Source organism: Leopardus geoffroyi, chromosome X (assembly GCF_018350155.1).
Source record: "Leopardus geoffroyi isolate Oge1 chromosome X, O.geoffroyi_Oge1_pat1.0, whole genome shotgun sequence".
Classification (NCBI taxonomy): Eukaryota; Metazoa; Chordata; class Mammalia; order Carnivora; family Felidae; genus Leopardus; species Leopardus geoffroyi.
The window spans coordinates 71,113,250-71,134,769 of NC_059343.1; the positions used below are offsets into that span (position 1 = coordinate 71,113,250).

The 21,520-nt window shown below is 36.4% G+C and overlaps 1 protein-coding gene and 1 pseudogene across 2 annotated transcripts in view; both read left to right on the forward strand.

Moving 5' to 3' along the window:
- APOOL (apolipoprotein O like) overlaps positions 1-21,520 on the forward strand; it is a 95,844-nt gene that overhangs the window by 54,037 nt on the left and 20,287 nt on the right. For both annotated transcript variants that reach the window (XM_045473300.1, XM_045473299.1), the window contains 3 exons: positions 8,068-8,187; positions 9,751-9,805; positions 11,302-11,400. In XM_045473300.1, coding sequence (XP_045329256.1) covers positions 8,068-8,187; positions 9,751-9,805; positions 11,302-11,400 — 274 coding nt within the window. The remainder of the gene's footprint in view (positions 1-8,067; positions 8,188-9,750; positions 9,806-11,301; positions 11,401-21,520) is intronic.
- LOC123595502 lies at positions 11,583-11,698 on the forward strand (annotated as a pseudogene).

Sequence of the window (21,520 nt, forward strand, 5' to 3'; positions counted from 1 at the left end):
TCTTGGAAAATTGCATGTTTCTATAATCTATTTGTAGTTTCCAGTTTGTTGGCATATAACTGTTCCCTGTAGTCTTATTTGATGCTTTATGTTTCTGTAGTACCGGTTGCAACTACTCCTTTATTTCTGATTTAATTTTGAGGTCCCTCCTCTTTTGTGTGTGTGTGTGTATGTGAGTCTAACTAAATGTTTATTGATTTTGTTTATCTTCTCAAGAAACTGGTTCCTAGTTTGATCTTTACTATTGTCTTTCTTGTCTCTTCATTTATTTCCACTTTGATCTTTATTATTTCCTTCCTTCTACCAACTTCAGGCTTTGTTCTTCTTTTTTATAGTTACTTTGTGAAAAGTTATATTGTTTATTTGAGATTTTTCTTGTTTCTTGAGATAGGCCATAAACTTATGGCATGCAGCTTTTGCTGCATCCCATAGCTTTTCGTATGTCATGTTTCTATTTTCATTTGTCTCTATGTATTATTTTATTTATCTCATGATTTCTTCTATTACCCAGAAAATGTATCCCAGTAGTTTTTCAGTAACATGCTGTTTCATCTCTATGTGTTTATAGTTTTTATAGTTTTCTTATAGTTGATTTCTAGTTTCATACCATTGAGGTTTGAAAACAAGCTTGATAGGATTTCATTCTTGCATTTTTGAGACTTGTTTTGTGGCCTAACATGTGATCTATCCTTGAGAATATTCCATGTACACTTGAAAAGAGTGTGTATTCTGCAGCTATGGAATGAGATGTTCTGTATATATCAATTAAGTCTGCCTCATCTAATGTGTCATTTAAGGCCAATGTTTCCTTGTCGATTTTCTACGTAAATGATATATTCATTGATATAAGTGTGGTATTAAAATCCCCTACTATTATTGTGTTGCTGTCCATTTCTCCTTTTAGGGCTTTTATTATTTCCTTTCTATATTTTGGTGTTTTATGGCTCATGCATATATATTTATAAATGTTACATCTTTCTGCTGGATTGACCCCTTTATTTTATGTAGCACCCTTTGTTTTTTTTTACAGTCTTTGTTTTAAAGTAATATTTTGTCTAATATGAGTGTAGCTACACCATCTTTTTTGTTGTTTTTTCTATTTGCATGGAATACTTTTCCATCTCTTCACTATCAGTCTGTCTTTACTTCTGAAGTGTGTCTTCTGTAGGTTGTATATAAATGTGTCCTGTATATTTATTCTTTCAGCCACTTTATGTCTTTTGATTGGAGAACTTAGTCCATTTACATTTAGAGTAATTATTGACAGTTACATACTTATTGTTATTTCATTAATTGTTTTCTGGCCATTTTTGTAGTTCTTCTCTGTTCTTTTCCTCTGTCTTAACTTGTGGTTTGATGACTTTCTTTAGTGATATGTTTGGTTTCCTTTCTCATCTTCTTTTATATGTTTACTATAAATTTTTTTGTGTGTGGTTACTGTGAGTTTCACATATATCATATATATAACTGTATTTTGAGTTGATAGCAACTTAAATTTGAACACATTCTAAAACTACATTTTTATTCCCCTTCCACATTTTATCTTTTTGATGTCATTTTATGTCTCTGAACTAATTATTATAGTTTTAGTTAATTTTACTGCTTTTGTCTTTTAACCTTTATTGCATTTTTATAAGTGACTGGTCCACTTCCTTTAATATACATTTACCTTTTCTAATGGTATTTTTGTTTTGTTTTCTTTCTATTAGTGTCATTTCTTTTCAGGTTAAAATAGTCTTTTTAAATATTTTTTTGTAAGTCTGGATTAATAGTGATGAACTCCTTTAGATTTTGCTTATTTGGAACTCTCTTTACTTCTGTTGTAAAGGATAATCTTGCCTCTATTCTTGGTTAGAAGTTTTTTTCCTTTCAGGACTTTGAATATGTCATATCATTCCTTTTTGGCTTGCAGTGTCTGCTGAGAAATCTTCTGGTAGCCTTAGGGATCTCCCTTGTGTGTAGCAATTTGTTTTTCTCTTATTGCTTGGAAGATTCTGTCTTTAACTTTTGACATTTTAGTTATAATGTGTCTTGATATGTCTTTCTTTGGTTTCATCTTGTTTGGAACTTTCTGCACTTCCAGGACCTACATGTCTATTTCTTTCCCCAGGTTAGGGAAGTTTTTAGCCATTATTTCATTAAATAATTTTGCTGTCCTTTTCTCTCTTTTTTTGTTACCCTATAGTGCCAACCTTATTTTGCTTGGTGATGTCCCAGAGGTCCCTTAAATTCTCTTTTTTTTTCCCAATTCTTTTTTCTTTTTCCAGCTCTGTCTGGGTGAATTCCATTGCTGTGTATTCCAGATCACTAATCCATTTTGCTTCATCCAGTCTGCTGTTGAACCCCTGTTGTGTATTTTTCAGTTTGCTCATTGTATTTTTCAGCTATGTGCCTTCAGTTTGGTACCTTCTTATATTTTATGCATCTTTGTTGACATTCTCACTGTGCCTGTTCTGTTTGGTTCCTGAGTTTGGTGAACATCTTTAGGACCATTAACTTTGAATTCTTTATCAGGTAGATTACTTATCTTTGTATCATTAAGGTCCCCCCCGCCCCACCCTGGCTAATGTTTTATCTTGTTTCATTTGGAACATATTACTGTTTTTTTTTTCCATTTTGTTTGACTCTGTTTCTGTTCATATGTATTAGGCAAAACAGTTGCCTCTCCTATCTTGAAGTGGTGGTCTTATGTAGTTGATGATACATACTTCTTATTCAACCTTGCCCTAGTGCTTGGTTGTCTCTCAAACGTTTGTGGTTGTTTAGTCTACCTGATGTTTTCATAATGTGTTCCTATTGTGAGGGTGTACCAAGACTGTCATCATTACAAGTGCAGTAATCTTACTTAGCACCTAATTTCAGACTGATATCAGGAAGCAGCTTTGAAAGCATGTATTTACATTTTTGTAGTGCCACATTTATAATTTCTGCTGTCCTCCAGCTCATGATATCTTGGTATGCCCTGGGTGATACTTGCAAAAATTAGGGTTCCAGATGAATATATAAGCTCCTTTCTGGGACATCTCAAAGTCAAAGGGGTGTACAAGGATGACATCTCCCTGTTTATGTTCCTGGGAATACCTCCTTAGCCTCTAGATATATGAGAAACCTGAAGCCTGTCCCTAGACTAAAGCTCCAGGCTAAGCATATAGGACTTTTTCATAGGAAGACTGGGGTTGTGTTTCATTCTCTTGTCTGCAGTGCCCTGGGTTGGAGACCTGCTAAGGACTATCTTTCCAATTTTTACATTTCCATGGAACTCAGGGAAGCCAGCCTCCTTGGCCTCCAGGCCTAAGTCATCAAGGAGTATCTTCTTTGGGAACTGTGTATGCCCACTGGCTTTAGCTGGAGAGTGTAGGGGGTTGGGCATACTCACTGGTTTTAGAAAGGCAGCAGGGGAAATATTTTGTCTCCCCATACCTTTGGGCTTCAAGAATTCAATGAGAGAATGCCTTGTCTGTAGGAGAATGCCATGACTACTTGCACTTGCTAGCCCTAGCCAGGGAAGGGCAGAGTGTCACAAATGTCTGTGCTTAGTGACTTTAGCCAGGGAGTGGGAGAGTGCTGTGATTGTTTGTGCTAGCTTGCCCCAGCTAGAAGCAAGGTAGTGCTGCAACCGCTCACACTCTCTGCCTTCAGCAAGGCAGCAGGATAGTGCCTCAAGCTTTCTTTCACTCTACCTGTATTACCAAGTCAGTGAGAGAGTGCCATGTCTGAGTGCGCCCACCTGTGCTATCAGAGTAGGTGGGGAATATAAAATTAGTGTCTGTCAGCACCTCTCTCTTTGAAGAGATTTTCAGCTGTCCCCTCCCTCTCCATCGGATGCTTTTAGGTAGGCAAATAATTCTCCTTTACATATAGTGTAGGTGCTTTCAAACTGCTGTTTTTTCACTGGATCTCAGTATGAGTGAAAGAAGCCCTTTAAAAGGGTAGTCTCAGTTTCCTGTAGTGAATTGGGTCCCTTGGATGTTAATACCTTTGGTTTTCTCAGGTAGACTTTTCTGTGTGTGGCGCCATCTCTGAAGTGCAGATTCCAGGCATTGGGATGGTTGAGGTGGGCCATCAATCCCTTGTTCCTCCAGAAGCAGTACTGGATTGTTAGATTCCTCCCTATTGTGCGTTGCCTTGCCGGGGAGCTGTTTTTGGTGAGACTGTATCTTTGTCTTACTTACTTGTCTCAGTGTGGTCTTTTTATGCTTTTTGTGGAGAAGTAGTTCATCTAGTTTTCAGATCTTTTTCAGAATGCCACGATGTTGCAGAAATCTTATTTATTTATTTTTTAAATCTTCTTTTGATCAACCAATTGCCGAGAGAGTAAGTTAAACCTATGATAGTGAATATGTCTGTTCTTGTTTCAGATATTTTGAGGATATGTTAATAGATGCATACAAGTTTAAGATTATAATATTTCTAGTTATTTAAGCTTTTTGTCTTGATAGAGTCACTTTATATCTAATAATGGATTTTGTCTTAAAGTCTATCTTGTCTAATATTTTTAAAAATTTTGTCTAATATTAATATAGCTCATAGTAGTTTTCTTTTGACTGCAACTTGTCCAGTATGCCCTGTTCCCCACATTTTAGATATATGGTGTCATATTTTACATCATTTTATTTTGTGAATCCCTTGACTGCTTTTTTCAAATGTATTTGTTTTTACTGCTTTTGTATTTTTTACTTTTCGTACTCTTACTTATGATATTTCCTTTCCACTCAAAGAGTCCTCTTCAGGGGCACCTGGGCAGCTCACCTGGTTAAGCCTCCTCCAACTCTTGATTTCGGCTCAGGTCATAATCTCATGGTTTGTGAGATTGAGCCCCATGCCAGGCTCTGCACTGACAATGTGGAGCCTACTTGGGATTCTCTCTCCCTCTCTCATAAATAAATAAGCATTAAAGAGTCCTGTTTAATATTTCTTGTGGGACTAGTTTAGTGGTCATGAAATACTTTAGTTTTTGTTTGAGAAATTCTTTCTCTCTCCCTTATTCTGAATGATAGCCTTGCTGAATGGAGTATTCTTGGCTGTGTATTTTTCCCTTTCTGCTCATTTCTTATATCATGCCACTCCCTTCTGGCCTGTAAAGTTTCTGCTGAATTATCTGCTGATAGCCTTATGGTGTTTCTCTTGTAGACAAGTATCTTTTTTCTCTTGCAATCTTTAAAATTCTTTTTTTATCACAATTTTTTTTTTGTCATTTTAATTACTGTGTGCCTTGGTGTGGACTTCCTTGGGTTGAATTTGTTGGGGGATGTCTGTGGATTGGGATATCTTGTTTCCTTCCACAAATTAGGGAAGTTTTCAGGTATTATTTTTTCAAAAAAAAAACTTTTCTTCCCCCTTTTCTCTCTCTTATTCTGGAATCCGATTAATGTGAATGTTATTACTCTTGATGGAGTGACTGAGTTTCCTGTCTATTCTCATTTTGCACATTTTTTTCCTCACCTGCCCAGTTTGATTACTTTTCATTACTCTGTCTTCCAGGTCATTAATTCATTTTCCTGCCTTCTCTAGCCTGCTATTAATTCCATCAAGTTTATTTTTAATTTCATTCATCGTGTTCTACAACTATTATTGGTTCATTTTTATCTCTTTGTTAAGGGTCTCACTGATGTCCTCTACTTTTTCTCAAGTCCAGTGCATATCTTTATGATCATTATTTCAAATTCTATATCTAGCATATTACTTATATCCATTTCAGTTAGTTCTCTTGCTGTGGTTTGAGCCTGTTCTTTCATTTGGGACATATTTCTCTGTCTCTTTATTTTGTCTAACTCTCTGTGTCTATTTCTGTGCATTAGGAAACTCAGCTAGGTCTTATGCTCTTGAAAGTAGTGGGAGGGGTGCACACTTTTAACAAGGTGGCACTGGTCCTCTTCCACAGGGGGCATGTAGTTTGTTTGGATACTGGGGATGTCCAGGGCTGGTTCAAAAAGCACACGTGGGTAGGGGGTGTGAGGTTTTTTTCCTTTAATGTTTATTTTTTTATTTTGAGAAAGAGAGCATGGGAGGGGGCCAGAGAGAGTGAAGGAGAGAAGGAGAATCCCAAGTAAACTCTGCGCAATCAGCATAGAGCCTGATGTGGGGCTCAAATCTCACAATCATGAGATCATGACCTGAGCTGAAAACAAGAGTTGGATGCTTAACCAACTGATCCAGGTGACCTACCCCCTCCCCAGTTTTTGTATGTGAGGGGCTTAGTTTTAACAAGGTGTGCACATAGTCTCTGGGAGGTGATCAGTCATTGCCCCCTGGGACTGAGGCTTGGAAAATGTGTGGATCAGGAGATGCGTTGTTGGTGAGGTTAATGCTGGTCTTCTGGATAGGGAACCCAAAGTGTATGACTGGAATGGATGGATCTGCCAAATCACAGGGCGTGGGGCTTGGTATAAGAAAGTTACTTAGTTTCAGTGCTGCACTGGTTCCTTCAGGTGGCCTTGTGTTTATGCTGAGGGACAGGGGAGGGAAATGTCAGTTGCCAGCTCCTTTATTCCTGGAAGGGCCTCCCTGGTATCCCAGACTGTCTGGGACTGCTCTGAGGTGAGTAAATAATTCTCCTTGTTTGCCCCAGGTGTGTTTCAAACTGCTGCTTCTACTCTAGATCTCATCAGGCTGCTTATAGTGTTATCTCTTTAAGGGTGGGACTGAGCTTCCTAATGCCCTCTGGGGTCTTCCAGAGCTAAGACTGCTGATTTTTAAAATTCCAAGTTTTAAGTCCCTCTGGCTTTAAGAACTCACAAAATTTGACCCTTCTTGCTTTCAAAGCCAAATATTTTGGGGATTCTTCCCCCTGCCATCCCTGTGTGGGCTCCCCACTGTGATTGTTTCTTGCCAGAATTCTCTGCCCCTAGGTTCCCTCCTGACTCTGGATGCCCAGGGCTCTTTAACTCCCCACCAGGTCTCTGCCCTTCCTGTACTTTTTGTTGTGGTCTCTTCTCCACTTTTTGTCATGGAATTTGTTTTGCCAGTCTTTGCATTGTTTTCTGGGTTATTTACACTGATATAAGTGTTACTTAGTTGTATCCACAGGGCCAGGTGAGCTTAGGGTCCCCTTACTCTGCCATCTCCCTCGCCTGCCAGTTGAGTTCTTTATTTTTTTAATTTCCAGGTCCAGAAGTTCTCTGTTTACATTAGCTTTGGTAATTTTTGTACTCTCTTCCTCTGAACCCATATTTCCTTCTTTTATTTCTTTAAAAACAACAATAAATGTGCTTGATATTACGTGTTCCATTTATACATTCTTTGTGGATCTGAGTCTGTTCTTTGTTGTTTCTGCTAGCTCTTGTCCAGATACTTCCTTGTGTTTTCTAACTTTATTTACCTTCTTCTTCTTCTTCTTCTTCTTCTTCTTCTTCTTTAACATTATGGGCTCATATTTCTTGGAACTTTATCTGTTGTAATTCTTTCAAGTCTTGGTAGCTTCCTCCAGAGGGGAGAGATTTGTTTCTGCCAAGCATATGTGAGGGCTACCAGCTTAGAAGTACTTTAAATGTATTCTTGGTTTAAGATTTCTCCGTTACCCAGTTAGTTTAAAATGCTGCAGGTTATATGAGCTCTCACTTGTGTTTGCCAGTTCTTAGGAAATTTTTTTTTTCCTCTGTACTTGGTGCCCAGACTTTGATACAGTCAATTTTCCTAACAGTTATTTGCAGTGAACTGTTTATTCTTAATTCACTTTTAAGTTGATGATATTATAACTTTGAGATGCCAGCTTTATAGGGTCCCCACTAAGATTGCCCACCTCAAGCTTTTTCTGGGTTTTGTTTCTTGATTCCATACTCCATGAACCATCTGTTTTACAGCAAATGACAACAAGGTAAAAGCTGACTCTATTGTTTATCTCTGCATTTCAGCTGTTTTTTTTTTTTAATTCTGGGTTTCTGAACAGTCTTTATAAACAGCTTACAGGATCATTCCTCCCATTTAAGATGGTTTTTAAGAATATTTTGTCAGCATTTTTAGTTGCTTTTATAGGAGGAAGGTTCTTGAGGATTTCTCTTCTGCCTTACTCCTGGAAAAGGATGTCCATCATTTTATATTTTTAACATGAACTTTTTTTTTTGTCTCTAGCTCCCCATATATACCACACCACCTCTGCAGTCTAAATATGTTGAAGAGCAGCCTGGTCATTTACAAATGGGCTTTGCATCCATCCGTAAAACAACTGGTCATTATATTGGCTGGTGTAAGGTAAGTTAAGTTATAATAGTGGTTTAATGTTGGAGGTTTTTGATTTGTTCAGACACGTGATTCTCATGTTGCATTTGGTATTGTCAGAAGTTCTTCAGTGTTATTCATCAGGTGACTGGGCTAATGTAGAGGATCTAAGACTGCTTCATTCACATCTGTAGCGCTTTGTCACAGATGGCTAGAAGGCTGGACTCAGCTAGGAATGTTGACTGAAGCACCCATGTTTGCAGTCGTCTGGTCAATAGGTATTATAACTTTGAAGGTGTAGTGTTCTCAAGAGACAGTCCTTTTTTTTTTTAAGCTTATTTACTTATTTTGAGAGAGAGAGAAAGAACACAAGTTGGGGAGGGGCAGAGAGAGAGGGAGAGAGAATCCCAAGCAGGTACCATGCTCAGCGTGGAGCCTGAAATGGGTCTCAATCTCACAACTATGAGATCATTATGTGAGCTAAAATCAAGAATTGGACGTTCAACAGACTGAGCCACCCAGGCGCCCCAAGAGACAGTCTTTAAAGAGAAGTAATTCAGTGGCATTTATGATCTGTGTTGGTTTGTACAGCTTGAAACCATGATGAACAGGATGAACCTCTGAATGAAAATCTCTAAGACAAAGTTACTAATACCAAGATAACACAATAACAATGACTTATTTCTTTCTTGTCTAATGTAATTATTTCTGTGTTCTTTGCTTTGAAAATGTTTTTTGTTGTTTTTATTCCATGGTTTCATAGCAGCTAGTTTAGAGATGGAGACCATATATTTCAGTTGCGTTTCTGGTTTCTTCAATAGAGTAAAGCATGACTATGGATAATTACTATAGGTAAATCATTCTGTGCCTTCATTTTCCTTCTGATGTAACTGAGATAGTACCTATTGCTCAGTAAATGAATGTAACTATATTTGTTGCATTAAAATAGTTAGAAACAGGTAAAAGGAAAAAATGAAGACTTTAATCCCTTCAGTGGATTTATATAATCTTGATTTGTAGAGAATTTATGTTCCTCTATAAAAACAAACACTAGTCTATGTAGGATGATTTCTATCTTGAGATAAATGTCTAGGTTTTTTTCCCATTCTAATGCACACTAAAAAAAGGAGAAGACGAAGCACTTTAGGCTTGTTGTTATTACTTTCTTCACAAACATTATGTTGTTGCTGCCATATCTTTATTAGTCAGATATTGCTAAGCTGAAATATACCTCTATCTCTGCTTTATTTAAATTTCATTCATTTTTTAAGCCTTTATAAAATAAGATGATAAACCTTTGTGTTTCTGCAATAAATTATCTGTGAGATGCTCTGACTGTAGGCATTACTTCACCTGTTTATATGAGGAAAATAGTAAATAAGTATTATTCGTGTTAAATAGAATGAAAAGCAAGAAATTAAAAGAAGCTAAGTAAAACAAGTATTCTCATAGTGAATAAATGGGAAAGTTAGACTTAGATTTGGGTGCAGTGGTAACTCAGCACTTTAATATATGGTCTCATGAGATGTGGACTGTTTAATTGTCAACATCTTGAAAAATTCAGCTGTCCTTTTTTTTTTTTTTCTTTTTGCTTAGGGTGTTTATGTCTTTGTGAAAAATGGGATAATGGATACAGTACAATTTGGAAAAGGTAGGTGAGTGAACCATCCATAATTAGAAATGTTCTGTTGTCTTTTTAACTTGACAGATTTAAATGTGAGAAAAATAAACATGTTATGTTATTCATTTTCATGTTTTATGAACTGAGAAAATACTCTGTATAGCACTTTATGATAACAGTAACAAAGTAATAGTACCGATCACTTATTAAGCAATTATTATATGCAAAGACACTATGGTAAACATTGTACATAATTTATCTAATTTAATTTTTATAATAATTCTATGAGTGTTGGTATTATAATTATTCCCTTTTTACAGATAAGGAAATTGAGGTTTAGAAAGGTTAAGTTGGTTACCAAGGTCACATAGCTAGTAAATGGCAGCACCTAGACTCAAACTGAGGTCTCTTTTAGCTGCAAAGCCCATATTATATACTCAAAGCACAAATTAGCAATATGTCTCCATTGTTATCAGTTAGTTTAAATAAGTGCTATTTGCTGTTAAAATATGTAGAATTTTGCTATCTATTCCTAGGAAACACTATACCCACTAGTCACTCTAGAATGTTTGAGCTAATGTTGGATACCACTTGTATTTGACTCTTTAGTTTGATAATGGTATTTGGCAGTAGACATATCTTCCTAATATTCTTGGCCTCAGCCAGTTGTCAACATAAATGTGTACGGGAGACAGAAAGATCATTTTTAAATGTTTCCATTTAATGTGTTATCATTACTTAAGTAATGTGTTATCATTACTTAAGTATGTGTTATCATTACTTAAGGTATGCTGGAATTCCAAACTATATTCCTCATTTGTCTTGAAGAATATGATTAAATAAGTGATTGGCATTAAATAATTGTGATAGAAGAATGTATTTTCTTGAGTTATATGGAAACAAATAATTTATGTATATAAAAAGCCAGGAAATCTAGACTTGTGTCCACTCTTCATCTACTTTTGGTCTAGGGTCACTTCTAATCCTGATCATTGGTTTTAACCAAGAGCAGTGGCTCCTCTGGGTATTGGGGAGTAGTGGCATGCAGGGTCTAGAAGTTACATGTATCCCTAGTTAGTTATTCAAAGTTCTCTAATAAGGTATTTCCATTCTTACTGGATCCTGCCACAGTTTGAACACATAATGCCAGAAGCATTTTGAATCAATGATAGGGATATAGTACATACACAATCAGGCATTTAGTTTACAGTAATTCACATTAAAGTGTATACTCGTGCATCATATTTAATTAAAGAGTAATAATTGCCTGTATTAAGAAAACAATTATCAAATCAGCTGTGGAAGGAAGATTTTATTTTGTAACAAGGACTATTTTAAACACCTTTTTAAATTACTATTCAAATCATTCTTTTGTGTAGCTTTTCTGAAGTGTTTACACCATCTGCTACTATGATAACAAATTTCTTTAGCTTTTCTGCATCATATATACAGTGCCTAGTTACAATAAGTCATTTATATTAATTTTTAACTTATTTCTTAAAAGATGCTTATGTCTTTCTTAAAAGATGCTTATGTCTATCTGAAGAATCCACCTAGAGATTTTCTTCCAAAAATTGGAGTGATTACAGTTTCAGGATTAGCAGGCTTGTTTTCAGCAAGAAAAGGTACGGTTTAAAAAAATACATTTTCTCTTTTAATACCAATATATTGTGAATTTTACTGTCATGGGAAAACCTCTTATGTTTTATTGAATATTGTTAGGATAGGCTACTGTGAAAAAATTTTGTCTATTTTACAGCATGTTTACTTTTATAAAGAATGTGTTTTTAAAAATATAGCTATTCCAGTGCTTGCTTCAGCAACACATATGCTAAAATTGGAACGATACAGAGAAGACGGAGAAGACGAGCATGGCCCCTGCTCAAGGACAACATGCAAATTGGTGAAGCATTCCATATTAAAAAAAAAAAACTGGAAATCAGTTTGAAAATTTCTCTTATAAACTTAAACATGTACTTACCATGAGACCAAGTAATCCCACTGCTGGGTATTTACCCTGGAAAAATGAAAAATCTGTACATAAATGTTTATAGTAACTCTTTGATTACCAAAAGCTGGAAACAACCTCAATATCTTTCAGGAGTAAACTATATTTTGGCATTTCTAAACAAAGAAATTATATTCACCAGTAAAAGGAGTAAACCATTGACACATGCGACAGTCTTGATGAATCTGACAATAAGAAGCCAGTCTAAAAAAGTTAACATATTGTATAATTCCATTTATATGACTTTCTCAAAAAGACAAAACTATAGTAACAAAAAAAAAAAAAAAAAAAAGGGGGTCAGTGGTTCCTAGGAGTTAGGAGTGGAAAGGTGTGACTATAATGTGATAGCATGAGATTTTCTTAAGAGTGAAAATAACTGTTCCATATCCTGATTATACTGGTGGTTATGTGACTATACATGTATTAAAATTGATAGAACTGTAGACGAAAAGTGTTGACTTTTCTGTATGATCATATCAAATACAATTTAAAAAAATATAGCTATTCCTATTAAAATTGTAATTATAATTACAAATACAATTAATTATGATTATACTTTGTTTCTCATCTTTTTAAATATTTTTTAAATTTAAATAAGTTACCATACAGTGTAATAATTAGTTTCAGGTGTACAATATAGTGATTCAACTCTTCCATACAACACCCAGTGTTCATCACAAGTATACTCCTTAAACCCTATTCTGTTTAACCCATCCCTCTACTCACCTTCCCTCTGGTAACCATCAGTTTGTTCTCTATAATAGTTAAGAGTCTGTTTCTTGGTTTGCCTCTCTCTTTCTGTTTTTTTCCCTTTGCTCATTTGTTTTGATCCTTAAGTTCCACATATGAGTGAAATCATATGGTATTTGTCTTTCTGTGATTACTTCAGTTAGCATAATACTCTCTAGTTCCATCCATGTCCTTTCAAATGGCAAGATTTCATGCTTTTTTATGGCTGAGTAATACTCCATTGTAAATATATACCATATCTTCTTTATCCATTCATCAGTTGATGGACACTTGGGCTGTTTCCATATTTTGGCTATTGTAGATAATACTGTTATAACATTGGGATGCATGTAAACCTATGAATTAGCATTTTTGTATTCCTTGGGTAAATTCCTAAAAGTGGAAATGCTGGACTTTGCATAGTTCTATTTTTAACTATTTGGGAAATTCCAAACTATTTTCCAAAAAGCTGCACCAATTTCCATTACTACCAACAGTGCAGGAGGGTTCCTCTTTCTGCACATCCTCACCAACACATCTTGGTTCTTATCTGTTAATTTTAGCAATTCTGACAGGTATTATAGTTTTGATTTGTATTTCCCTGACGATGAGTGATGTTGAGAATCTATTCAAGTGTCTCTTGGCCATCTGTATGTCTTCATTGGAAAAATGTCTATTCATGTCTTTTGCTCACTTTTTAATCAGACTGTTTTTTGAGTGTTGAGTTTTAGAAGTTCTTTATATAGTTTGGATACCAACCTTTTATCAGATAGGTCATTTGCAGATATTTTCTCCCATTCTATAGGTTGCCTTTTAGTTTTGTTGATTTTTTCTTTTGATCTGCAGAAGCTTTTTATTTTGATGAAGTCCCAATAGTTTATTTTTGCCTTTGTTTCCCTTGCCTCAGGAGACATATTGAGAAAGAAGTAGCTATGGCCAGTGTCAAAGAAGTTACAGCCTGTGTTGTCTGTCTTCTGTGATTTTCGTGGTTTCCTATCTCACATTTAGGTCTTTCATCCACTTAGAGGTTATTTTTGTATATGGTATAAGAAAGTGGTCGAATTTCTTTTGCATTCGGCTGTCCAGTTTTCCCAACACCATTTGTTGAAGAGACAGTCTTTTTTCTTGTAGGTGTTCTTTCCTTTTATGTCAAATATTAATTGATTATATAGTTGTAGGTTCATTTCTAGGTTTTCTGTTCTGTTCCATTGATCTGTGTCCCTGTTTTTGTGTCAGTGCCACACTGTGTTGATCACTACAGCTTTGTAATATAACTTGATGTTTGGAATTGTGAGTCTTCAGGTTCGCTTTTTTTTTTTTTTTTCAAGACTGCTTTGGCTATTCAAAGTCTCTTGTAGTTCCATGCAAATTTTTTGGTTTTTTGTTCTAGCTCTGTGAAAAATGCTGTTGGTATTTTGTCTTGTTTATTTTTTTGAGAGAGACAGAGACAGCATGAGCAGAGGAAAGGCAGAGAGAGAGGGAGAGAGACAATCCCAAGCAGGATCCAAACAATCAGTGCAGAGCCCAACGTGGGGCTCAAACTCATGAACCATGAGATCATGACCTGAGTTGACACCGAGAGTCGGATGCTTAACCGACTGAGCCAAGATTGCTTTGGATAGTATAGACAATTTAACAATATTTGTTCTTTGAGTCCATGAGCATGGGATATCTTTCCCTTTCCTCTGTCATCTTTAATTTCTTTTATCAGTGTTTTATAGTTTTCAGAGTATAGTTCTTTCACCTCTTGGTTAGATTTATTCCTAGGTATCTTGTTTTTGGTGCAATTGTAAATAGGACTGATTCCTTAATTTCTCTTTCTGCTGCGTCATCATTGGTGTATAGAAATGCATTTCTATACATTGATTTTGTGTCTGCCATTTTACTGAAGTTATTACTCCAGTTTTTTGGTGGAGTCTTTCACGTTTTCTGTATATAGTATCATGTCATCTGTAAATAGTGAAAGTTTCACTTCTTCATTGCTGATTCAGATGGCTTTTTTTATTTTTGTCATCTCGTTGTGGCTACGACTTCCAGTAAAATGTTCAATAACAGTGGTGAGAGTGGACATCCCCATCTCTTTCCTGACTGTCAAGGATAAGTTGTCAGTTTTTCTCATTTAGCATGTATTAGTCATGGGTTTTCAGTATATGGCTTTCATTATGTTGAGGTATGTTTCCTCTAACCCTACTTTGTTTAAGGTTTTTATTATGAATGGTTGTATTTTGTCAAATGTTTTTCTCTGCATCTATTGAAAGGATCATATGGTTCTTATCCTTTCTTTTATTAATTTGGTATATCACATTGATTGATTTGTGAATATTGATTCACCCTGTAGCCAAGGAATAAATATCACTTGATCATAGTGAATGATTTATTTAATATATTTTTGGATTTGGTTTGCTGGTTTTTTATTGAGAATTTTTGCATCCATGTTTACCAGGAATTTTGGCCTATAGTTCTCTTTTTTAGGAGGTCTTTATCTGGTTTTGGTATTGGGGTGAAACTGTCCTGATAAAATGAATTTGGAAGTTTTCTTTCCTTTGCTATTTTTTGGAATAGTTTGTGAAGTATAGTTATTAACTCTTCTTTAAATGTTTGGCAGAATTGCCTGTGAAGCCATCTGGCCCTGGACTTGTGTTTTTTCAGAGATTTTTGATTATTGATTCAATTTCTTTGGTGGTTTTTGGTCTGTTCAAGTTTTCTCCACCTTTCTTTTCTCCACCTTTCTTTTTCAGTTTTGTTAGTTCTAGGAATTCATCCATTTCTTCCCAGTTGCCAAATTTGTTGGCATAGAGTTTTTCATAATATTCTCAAGATTTTTTGTATTTCTGTGGTGTTGGTTGTGATTTCTCCTCTCATTTGTAATGTTATTTATTTGGATCTTTTTAGATAAGTTTAGCTAGAGTTTTATAAATTTTGTTAGTTATTTCAAAGAACCAGCTCCTGGTTTCATTGATCTGTTTTATTGTTTGTTTGTTTGTTTTATTTAGTTTCTATATCATTTATTTCTGCTCTAGTCTTTATAATTTCCTTCCTTATGCTAGCTTTAGGCTTTGCTTCTTGTTCTTTTTCTAACTCCTTTAGGTGTAAGGTTAGGTTGCATATTTGAGATTTTTCTTCTTGAGGTAGGCCTGTGTTGCTATATATTTTCTGTTAGGACTGCTTTTGCTGTGTCCCAAAGGTTTGGGACCGTTATGTTTTCATTTATTTTTTAATTTCTTCTCTGATTTCTTGGTTGACTCATTCATTGTTTAGCAGCATGTTTAGCTTCCAGGTATTTGTGGTTGTTCCAAATTTTTTTCTTGTGGTTGATTTCTAATTTCTTAGTGTTGTGGTCAGAAGAGGTGCATGGAATGGTATCAGTCTTTTTGATATTCTTGAGGCCTGTTTAGTAACCTAACATGTGATCTATTCTGGACAGTGTCCCATGTGCACTTGAAAACAGTGTATTCTGTTGCTTTAGGATGGAATATTCTGAATATATCTGTCAAGTCCATCTCTGTCATTCACAGTCATTGTTTCCTTATTGTTTTTCTGTTTAGATGATCTGTCCATTGATGTAATTGGGGTATCAAAACCCCTACCTAATATTATCATGTTATAGTCAATTCTTTTATGTTACTACTTTGTATATTTGGTTGCTTCCATGTTGAGTGCATAATTTGCAATTATTATATCTCCTTGTTGGATTGTGCATTTATTATCATATAGTATCTTTCGTTGTCTCTTTTTACAGTCTTTGTTTTAAAGTCTCTTTTGTCCAATATAAATGTTGCTACTCTGGCTTTCTTTTGGCATCCTTTTGCATGGCAAAGTTTTCTCCATCTACTCATTTTCAATCTGCACATGTCTTTAGGTCTAAGGTGAGACTGTTGTAGGCAGCAGATAGATGGGTCTTCTTTTCTAATCCATTCTGATACCCTATGTCTTTTGATTGGAGTGTTTATTCCATTTACATTCAAAGTAATTATTGATAGATATGTATTTATTGCCATTTTATTACTTGTTTTGCCCTTGTTTCTGTAGATTTTCTCTTATCCTTTCTTGCCTTTGTCACTTTTGGCCTCCTTTACTATTTCAAAGAGTCCCCTTTACTATTTCTTGCAGGGCTGGTTTAGTGGTCATTAACTCCTTTAGTTTTTGTTTGTGTGGGAGACTTTTTATCTCTTCTTCTATTCTGAGTGATAACCTTCCTGGATAGAGTGTTTTTGGATACAGATTTTTCCCATTCAGTACTTTGAATATGTTATGTTATTCCCTTTTGGCTTGCAAAGTTTCTTTGAAAAATCTCCAGCTAGCCTTGTGAGTTTTTCCTGATAAGTTAAGAACTTCTTTTGCCTTGCTGCTTTTAATATTCTTTTCCTTATCACCATATTTCACAAATTTAATTACAATAAGTCTTGGTATTGGCCTGCTTTTGTCAATTTTGATGGGAGTTCTCTGTTCCTGGACCTGGATGTATGCTTCCTTTCCCAGATTAGGTAAGTTTTAAGCTATTATTTCTTCAAAGAAGTTTTCTGTCCCCTTTTCTCTCTTGTCATTTTTTGGTGTTCATATAATACAAATGTTATTACATTTGATGGAGTCACTAAGTTCCTTAAGTGTATTTTCGTGTTCCATAATTATTCTTTCTCTCTTTTGTTTAACTTCATTAATTTCCATTATTTCATCTTCCAGGTCAGTAATTCGTTCCTCTACTTCTTCCAGCCTCTTGTTCATTGCATCAAGCCTGTTTCTTATCTCTTTTATTGCACTGTTTGTCTCTAGTTGGTTCTTTTTTAACTCTCTTATCTCTGTGATAAGGCTCTTACCTATGTGTTCTATTCTTATCTCAAGCCCATGAGTCTCCTTATGATCATTGCTTTAAATTCTCCATCAGACATGTTGCTGACATCTGTTTCTCTTAGATCTCTGGCCCTTGCCCTATCTCGTTCTTGCATTTGGGATCAATTACTCCATCTTTGCATTTTGTCTAAGTCTCTACCTTTATCTCTGTGTTAGAAAAGCCAGTCACATCTCCTGCTCCTGAGAAGTGGCTTTATGAAGAAGAGGTGCTGTAGTACCCAGGACCTGGCCCTTCAGGGGGTGTCTCTGGTATGTGCTGCATACACTCTGCTGTTGTGTTTTGGCTGCTGTATCCTTCCGGCCAGTCATCTACAAAGGCTTTCTTTGTCTGCTATGGGCAGTTTCCGTCCATGGCCTGAATATGGTGAGTTTAAATTAGGTGTGCTCTGGTCTGCTTGTGAAATGAGACCTAGCACCACCTACACCAGAACTGAAGCCCTGTAGTACTCTCTTGTTGGTAGGTATAGTGTTGGTAGGGTTTTATGCTGGTCTTCTGGGTGAGGGTCCCACCATGGTGAGAATGAGGCAAGTGTGACTGAGAAGGACAGCCTTACCAGAATGCAGAGGGTAGGGCTTGGTGTATATAAATTAGGCAGGCAGTGTTGGCACTTCACTACTTCCTGTCAGTAGCTCTGTGTTTGTGCTGAGGGGCAGGAGAGGGAAGTAGTGCCAGACAGCTCTTTTGTTCCCAGAGCAGTATCTTTGTGAATGTTGCCTCTCAAGGATGCACTCCATTAAGAGCAAACAAGCTCCCCACTGTGTGCCCCAGGCGCACTTCCTATCACTGTTTCCACACTTTCTGCCCCTAGGTTATTTGCCCCCCTTCTCTCCAGGAGCAGGGCAGTGCCTGCCTTGCTGTATCACAGCCAAGTCCACTGACTTATAAAACTCCATGTTTTAAGTCCTACAGGTTGCAGAAACTCAAAAAATTAGCACTTCTCAATCTCCAAGCCAATGGCTTTGGGGAAGTCTCTTTTTCCATTTCCCTGTGTGTTTCCCTCTGTCTCGCCCTTCTCTATACCATGGCTCCCTCTTTTCTGCAGCAGCTAGGATCCGTTGCTCCCCTAAACCACATCTATGCACTTCCTACCTTCTTTGATTTGGCCTCTTCTCTCCTTTTAATTGTAGAGGTTGTTCTGCCAGTCTTCATATCTATTTCTGGTTTATCTAGGATGATTTGATAGTTCTCTAGTTGTGTTTCTGGGATGAGGTGAGCCTAAAGTCCTCTTACTCTGCCACAATCATCCTCTACTCCCTTTCTACAAAAAATTTTAGAGTCTGTGGCTATTAAACAAAAAAAGACCTTGGGAATTTTATGTTAATGTAAAAATGTATACAAACCACTCAAACTTGTTTTCTCTGCTTTGTCATAACTATCCATATTCTGGGGGCTATATTAAGTTTTGGAGACAGAGATGCTGGTACCAGAAAAATATTTTTTTCTCTTATCTTCTCATCCTGACCAAGGTTGCTAGAACTGACATCAGCTACCTCAGAATGGAGTTTGTGAAACTAGACAACTCATCACTCTCATTCAGCACATGAGGCTTGATATGCTTAATATCTTTTGTCCCTCTTTTTACCATGTGTCTCTGTCAACCTTGCCATTCCTTCTCACTCTACCACTTTTATCGAGGGTCCCCAAGACCACCCATGGGTTTGATGAATAAGTAGGAAGACTTAGAGGACTCAGTCTGTAATAATAGGCTTTATTACAGTGAGAAGTTATAAAGTAAAGTAAGCAGAGGGAAAAGACACATGGGGCAAAGCTTGTAAGAAACCAGGAACAACCTTCCATGACTCCCTGTGGAGTCATATAAGATGTACTTAATTCTTCAACTAATGAATTGTGACAATATGTGTTAGATGTTGTCAGCCAAGGAAGCTCAGTAGAGAATGAGCAGTCAAGGTTATTACTAGTGGCTGATCACATAAGCACTATCTCTCTAGTATGTCCAGAATTCCAGACTCCCAGAAGGAAAGTAGTTTTTCAGCATAAACCATATTATTTCAACAAGCAGTTTAGGTACAATGCATCATTCTTATCATTCAGAGAATATTTTCAAGTCCCCCAGATGCCAGCGAAGGGCCAGCTTTGCAAGCAGACCTTTCTAACAATGGCAGTCTCAGGATACTATGTTAACTCTTTTCTGCACATTATTAAATAACTACCTTTCATAAGCATATGGTGAATTTCATATTTTCCCATCTTCAACCTTTGGGTATGGAAATTCCTCTAAGTAGGCATTACTGCTTTTCCTCCTCATGCAAGCCCCGACTAAGCTATTATGGTTCTCTGGTCAATAGCCATTTTGGTCACCTTCCATTTATGTACCTCCACAACTCATTTGCCAGTGATTGTCCCCATACTAAATTACATGTGGTTTGAAGTCACAGCTCCGAACCAGTCTGAAATCTAATATCAGACACCTTATGGTTGGTTTGCCCAACTTTGGTCCCTAAAGTAGTCTCAACTCATGGTGCCTGGGTGGCTCAGTCAGTTAAGTGTCTGACTTTTCATTTTGGCTCAGGTTATGATCTCAAGGTTGTGAGATTGAGCCCCGTGTTGGGCTCTGCAATGGACATGGAGCCTGCTTGAGATGCTCTCTCTCTTTCCTTCTACCATTTGTGCTGTCTCTCTCTCTAAAAAAAAAAAAAAAAGGTAGTCTCAAGTATACCTAATCAGATACAAAACGTTTGTGAATTGAAAGAACATTCCAGCATTCTAACTTTAGCCCATATATCGCATCTCAGTAGACCTAACACTCTCCCTTATAGCTAATATTAATGGATCCTGTTATCTCATTTTTAATTCTAACACTGTTGAGCAGCTTTTGCTTGGATACATATTATAAATTATTTATTAGGAAAAAAATTGAAAACTCAGATCACTCTATATAGCAGTAAAACTCAAAGAAAAACATACTACTTGATTCTCAGTATGAAACTCATAATCCACTTGCAAAAGAATATGTTCCTTAGGTCATTCACATTGTTGCTAAATGTCAGAACTAGAATAATCTAACCCAATGTTTTTCAAATTGCAGATCTCAACCTATTATTAGTGAAATAAACATAGTGAATCTCAAGAGACATTTTATTAAAAAATTAGGGGAGAACAGCAAATATCAGGGTTCTGTACTTAGTATGATAAATATTGTGAAATTTTTGTTTCCATGGAGTGTGTGTGTGTGTGTGTGTAAGATAGGTCATAGGTCAGGGAGTCTGGGTGGCTCAGTCAGTTAAGTGTCCCAACTCTTGTTCTCAACTCAGGTCTTGACCTCAGGGTTATGAGTTCAAGCCCCATGTTGGGCTCGATGCTGGGCCTGGAGCCTACTTTAAGGAAAAAAAAAAAGGTCATAGCTCATAATGTAAAATTTATTCTTTAATATGAGACATGGTCAAAAAATGTATGAAAGCTGTTGATTACTCTAATCCCATTAGCTACAGATAGAAGTCCAGAGAAGGAAAATCACTTAGTGATTTCATAGTACATAACTTGTTTAGTGGCTGTGTCTAGAGCCTTTCCTACTTATTGGAGTAGGGCTATTTAATTCAAATGAAATTTATGTTCTGGTAGACTGGCCTTTCTTATCAAGTAAAGAGAAGTTTTTTTAATATTTAAAATGATACATCAAGGAAAAAATGTCACTTTCCAAGGTTAGGAGCAGCATAATTAGGGGGATTTGGCTAAGTCAAGGAAACCTGCATTAAGAGATGTTAGGTCAGTAAAATCAAAAACCAAACTATGGATATTAGAATAATAGTGAGCAGGACGAGAGTAAAGGAGCAAGTTAAGACAGATTTTCTTCTAACTTAAGATATGTTTTAACAGATCTAGACCCTCTTTCACATTATCAGACAAAACAGTTTAAAACCAAAAGAAAGCTAAATTATTAGAGGTTGAAGTAGCCTACTTACCCACCTTTCCCAAGCTCAGTCTTATTTTTTTAAGCTTATTTATTTATTTTGAGAGAGAGAGTGAGCAGGGGAGGGGCAGAGTCAGAGAGGGAAAGAGAGAATCTCAAGAAGGCTCCATGCTGTCAGCGCAGAGCCCAATGTAGGGCTCAGTCTCATGAACTGTGAGATCGTGACCTGAGCTAAAATCAAGAGTTGGACCCTTAACTGAGCCACCCAGCAGCCCTTCCCTAGCTCAGTCT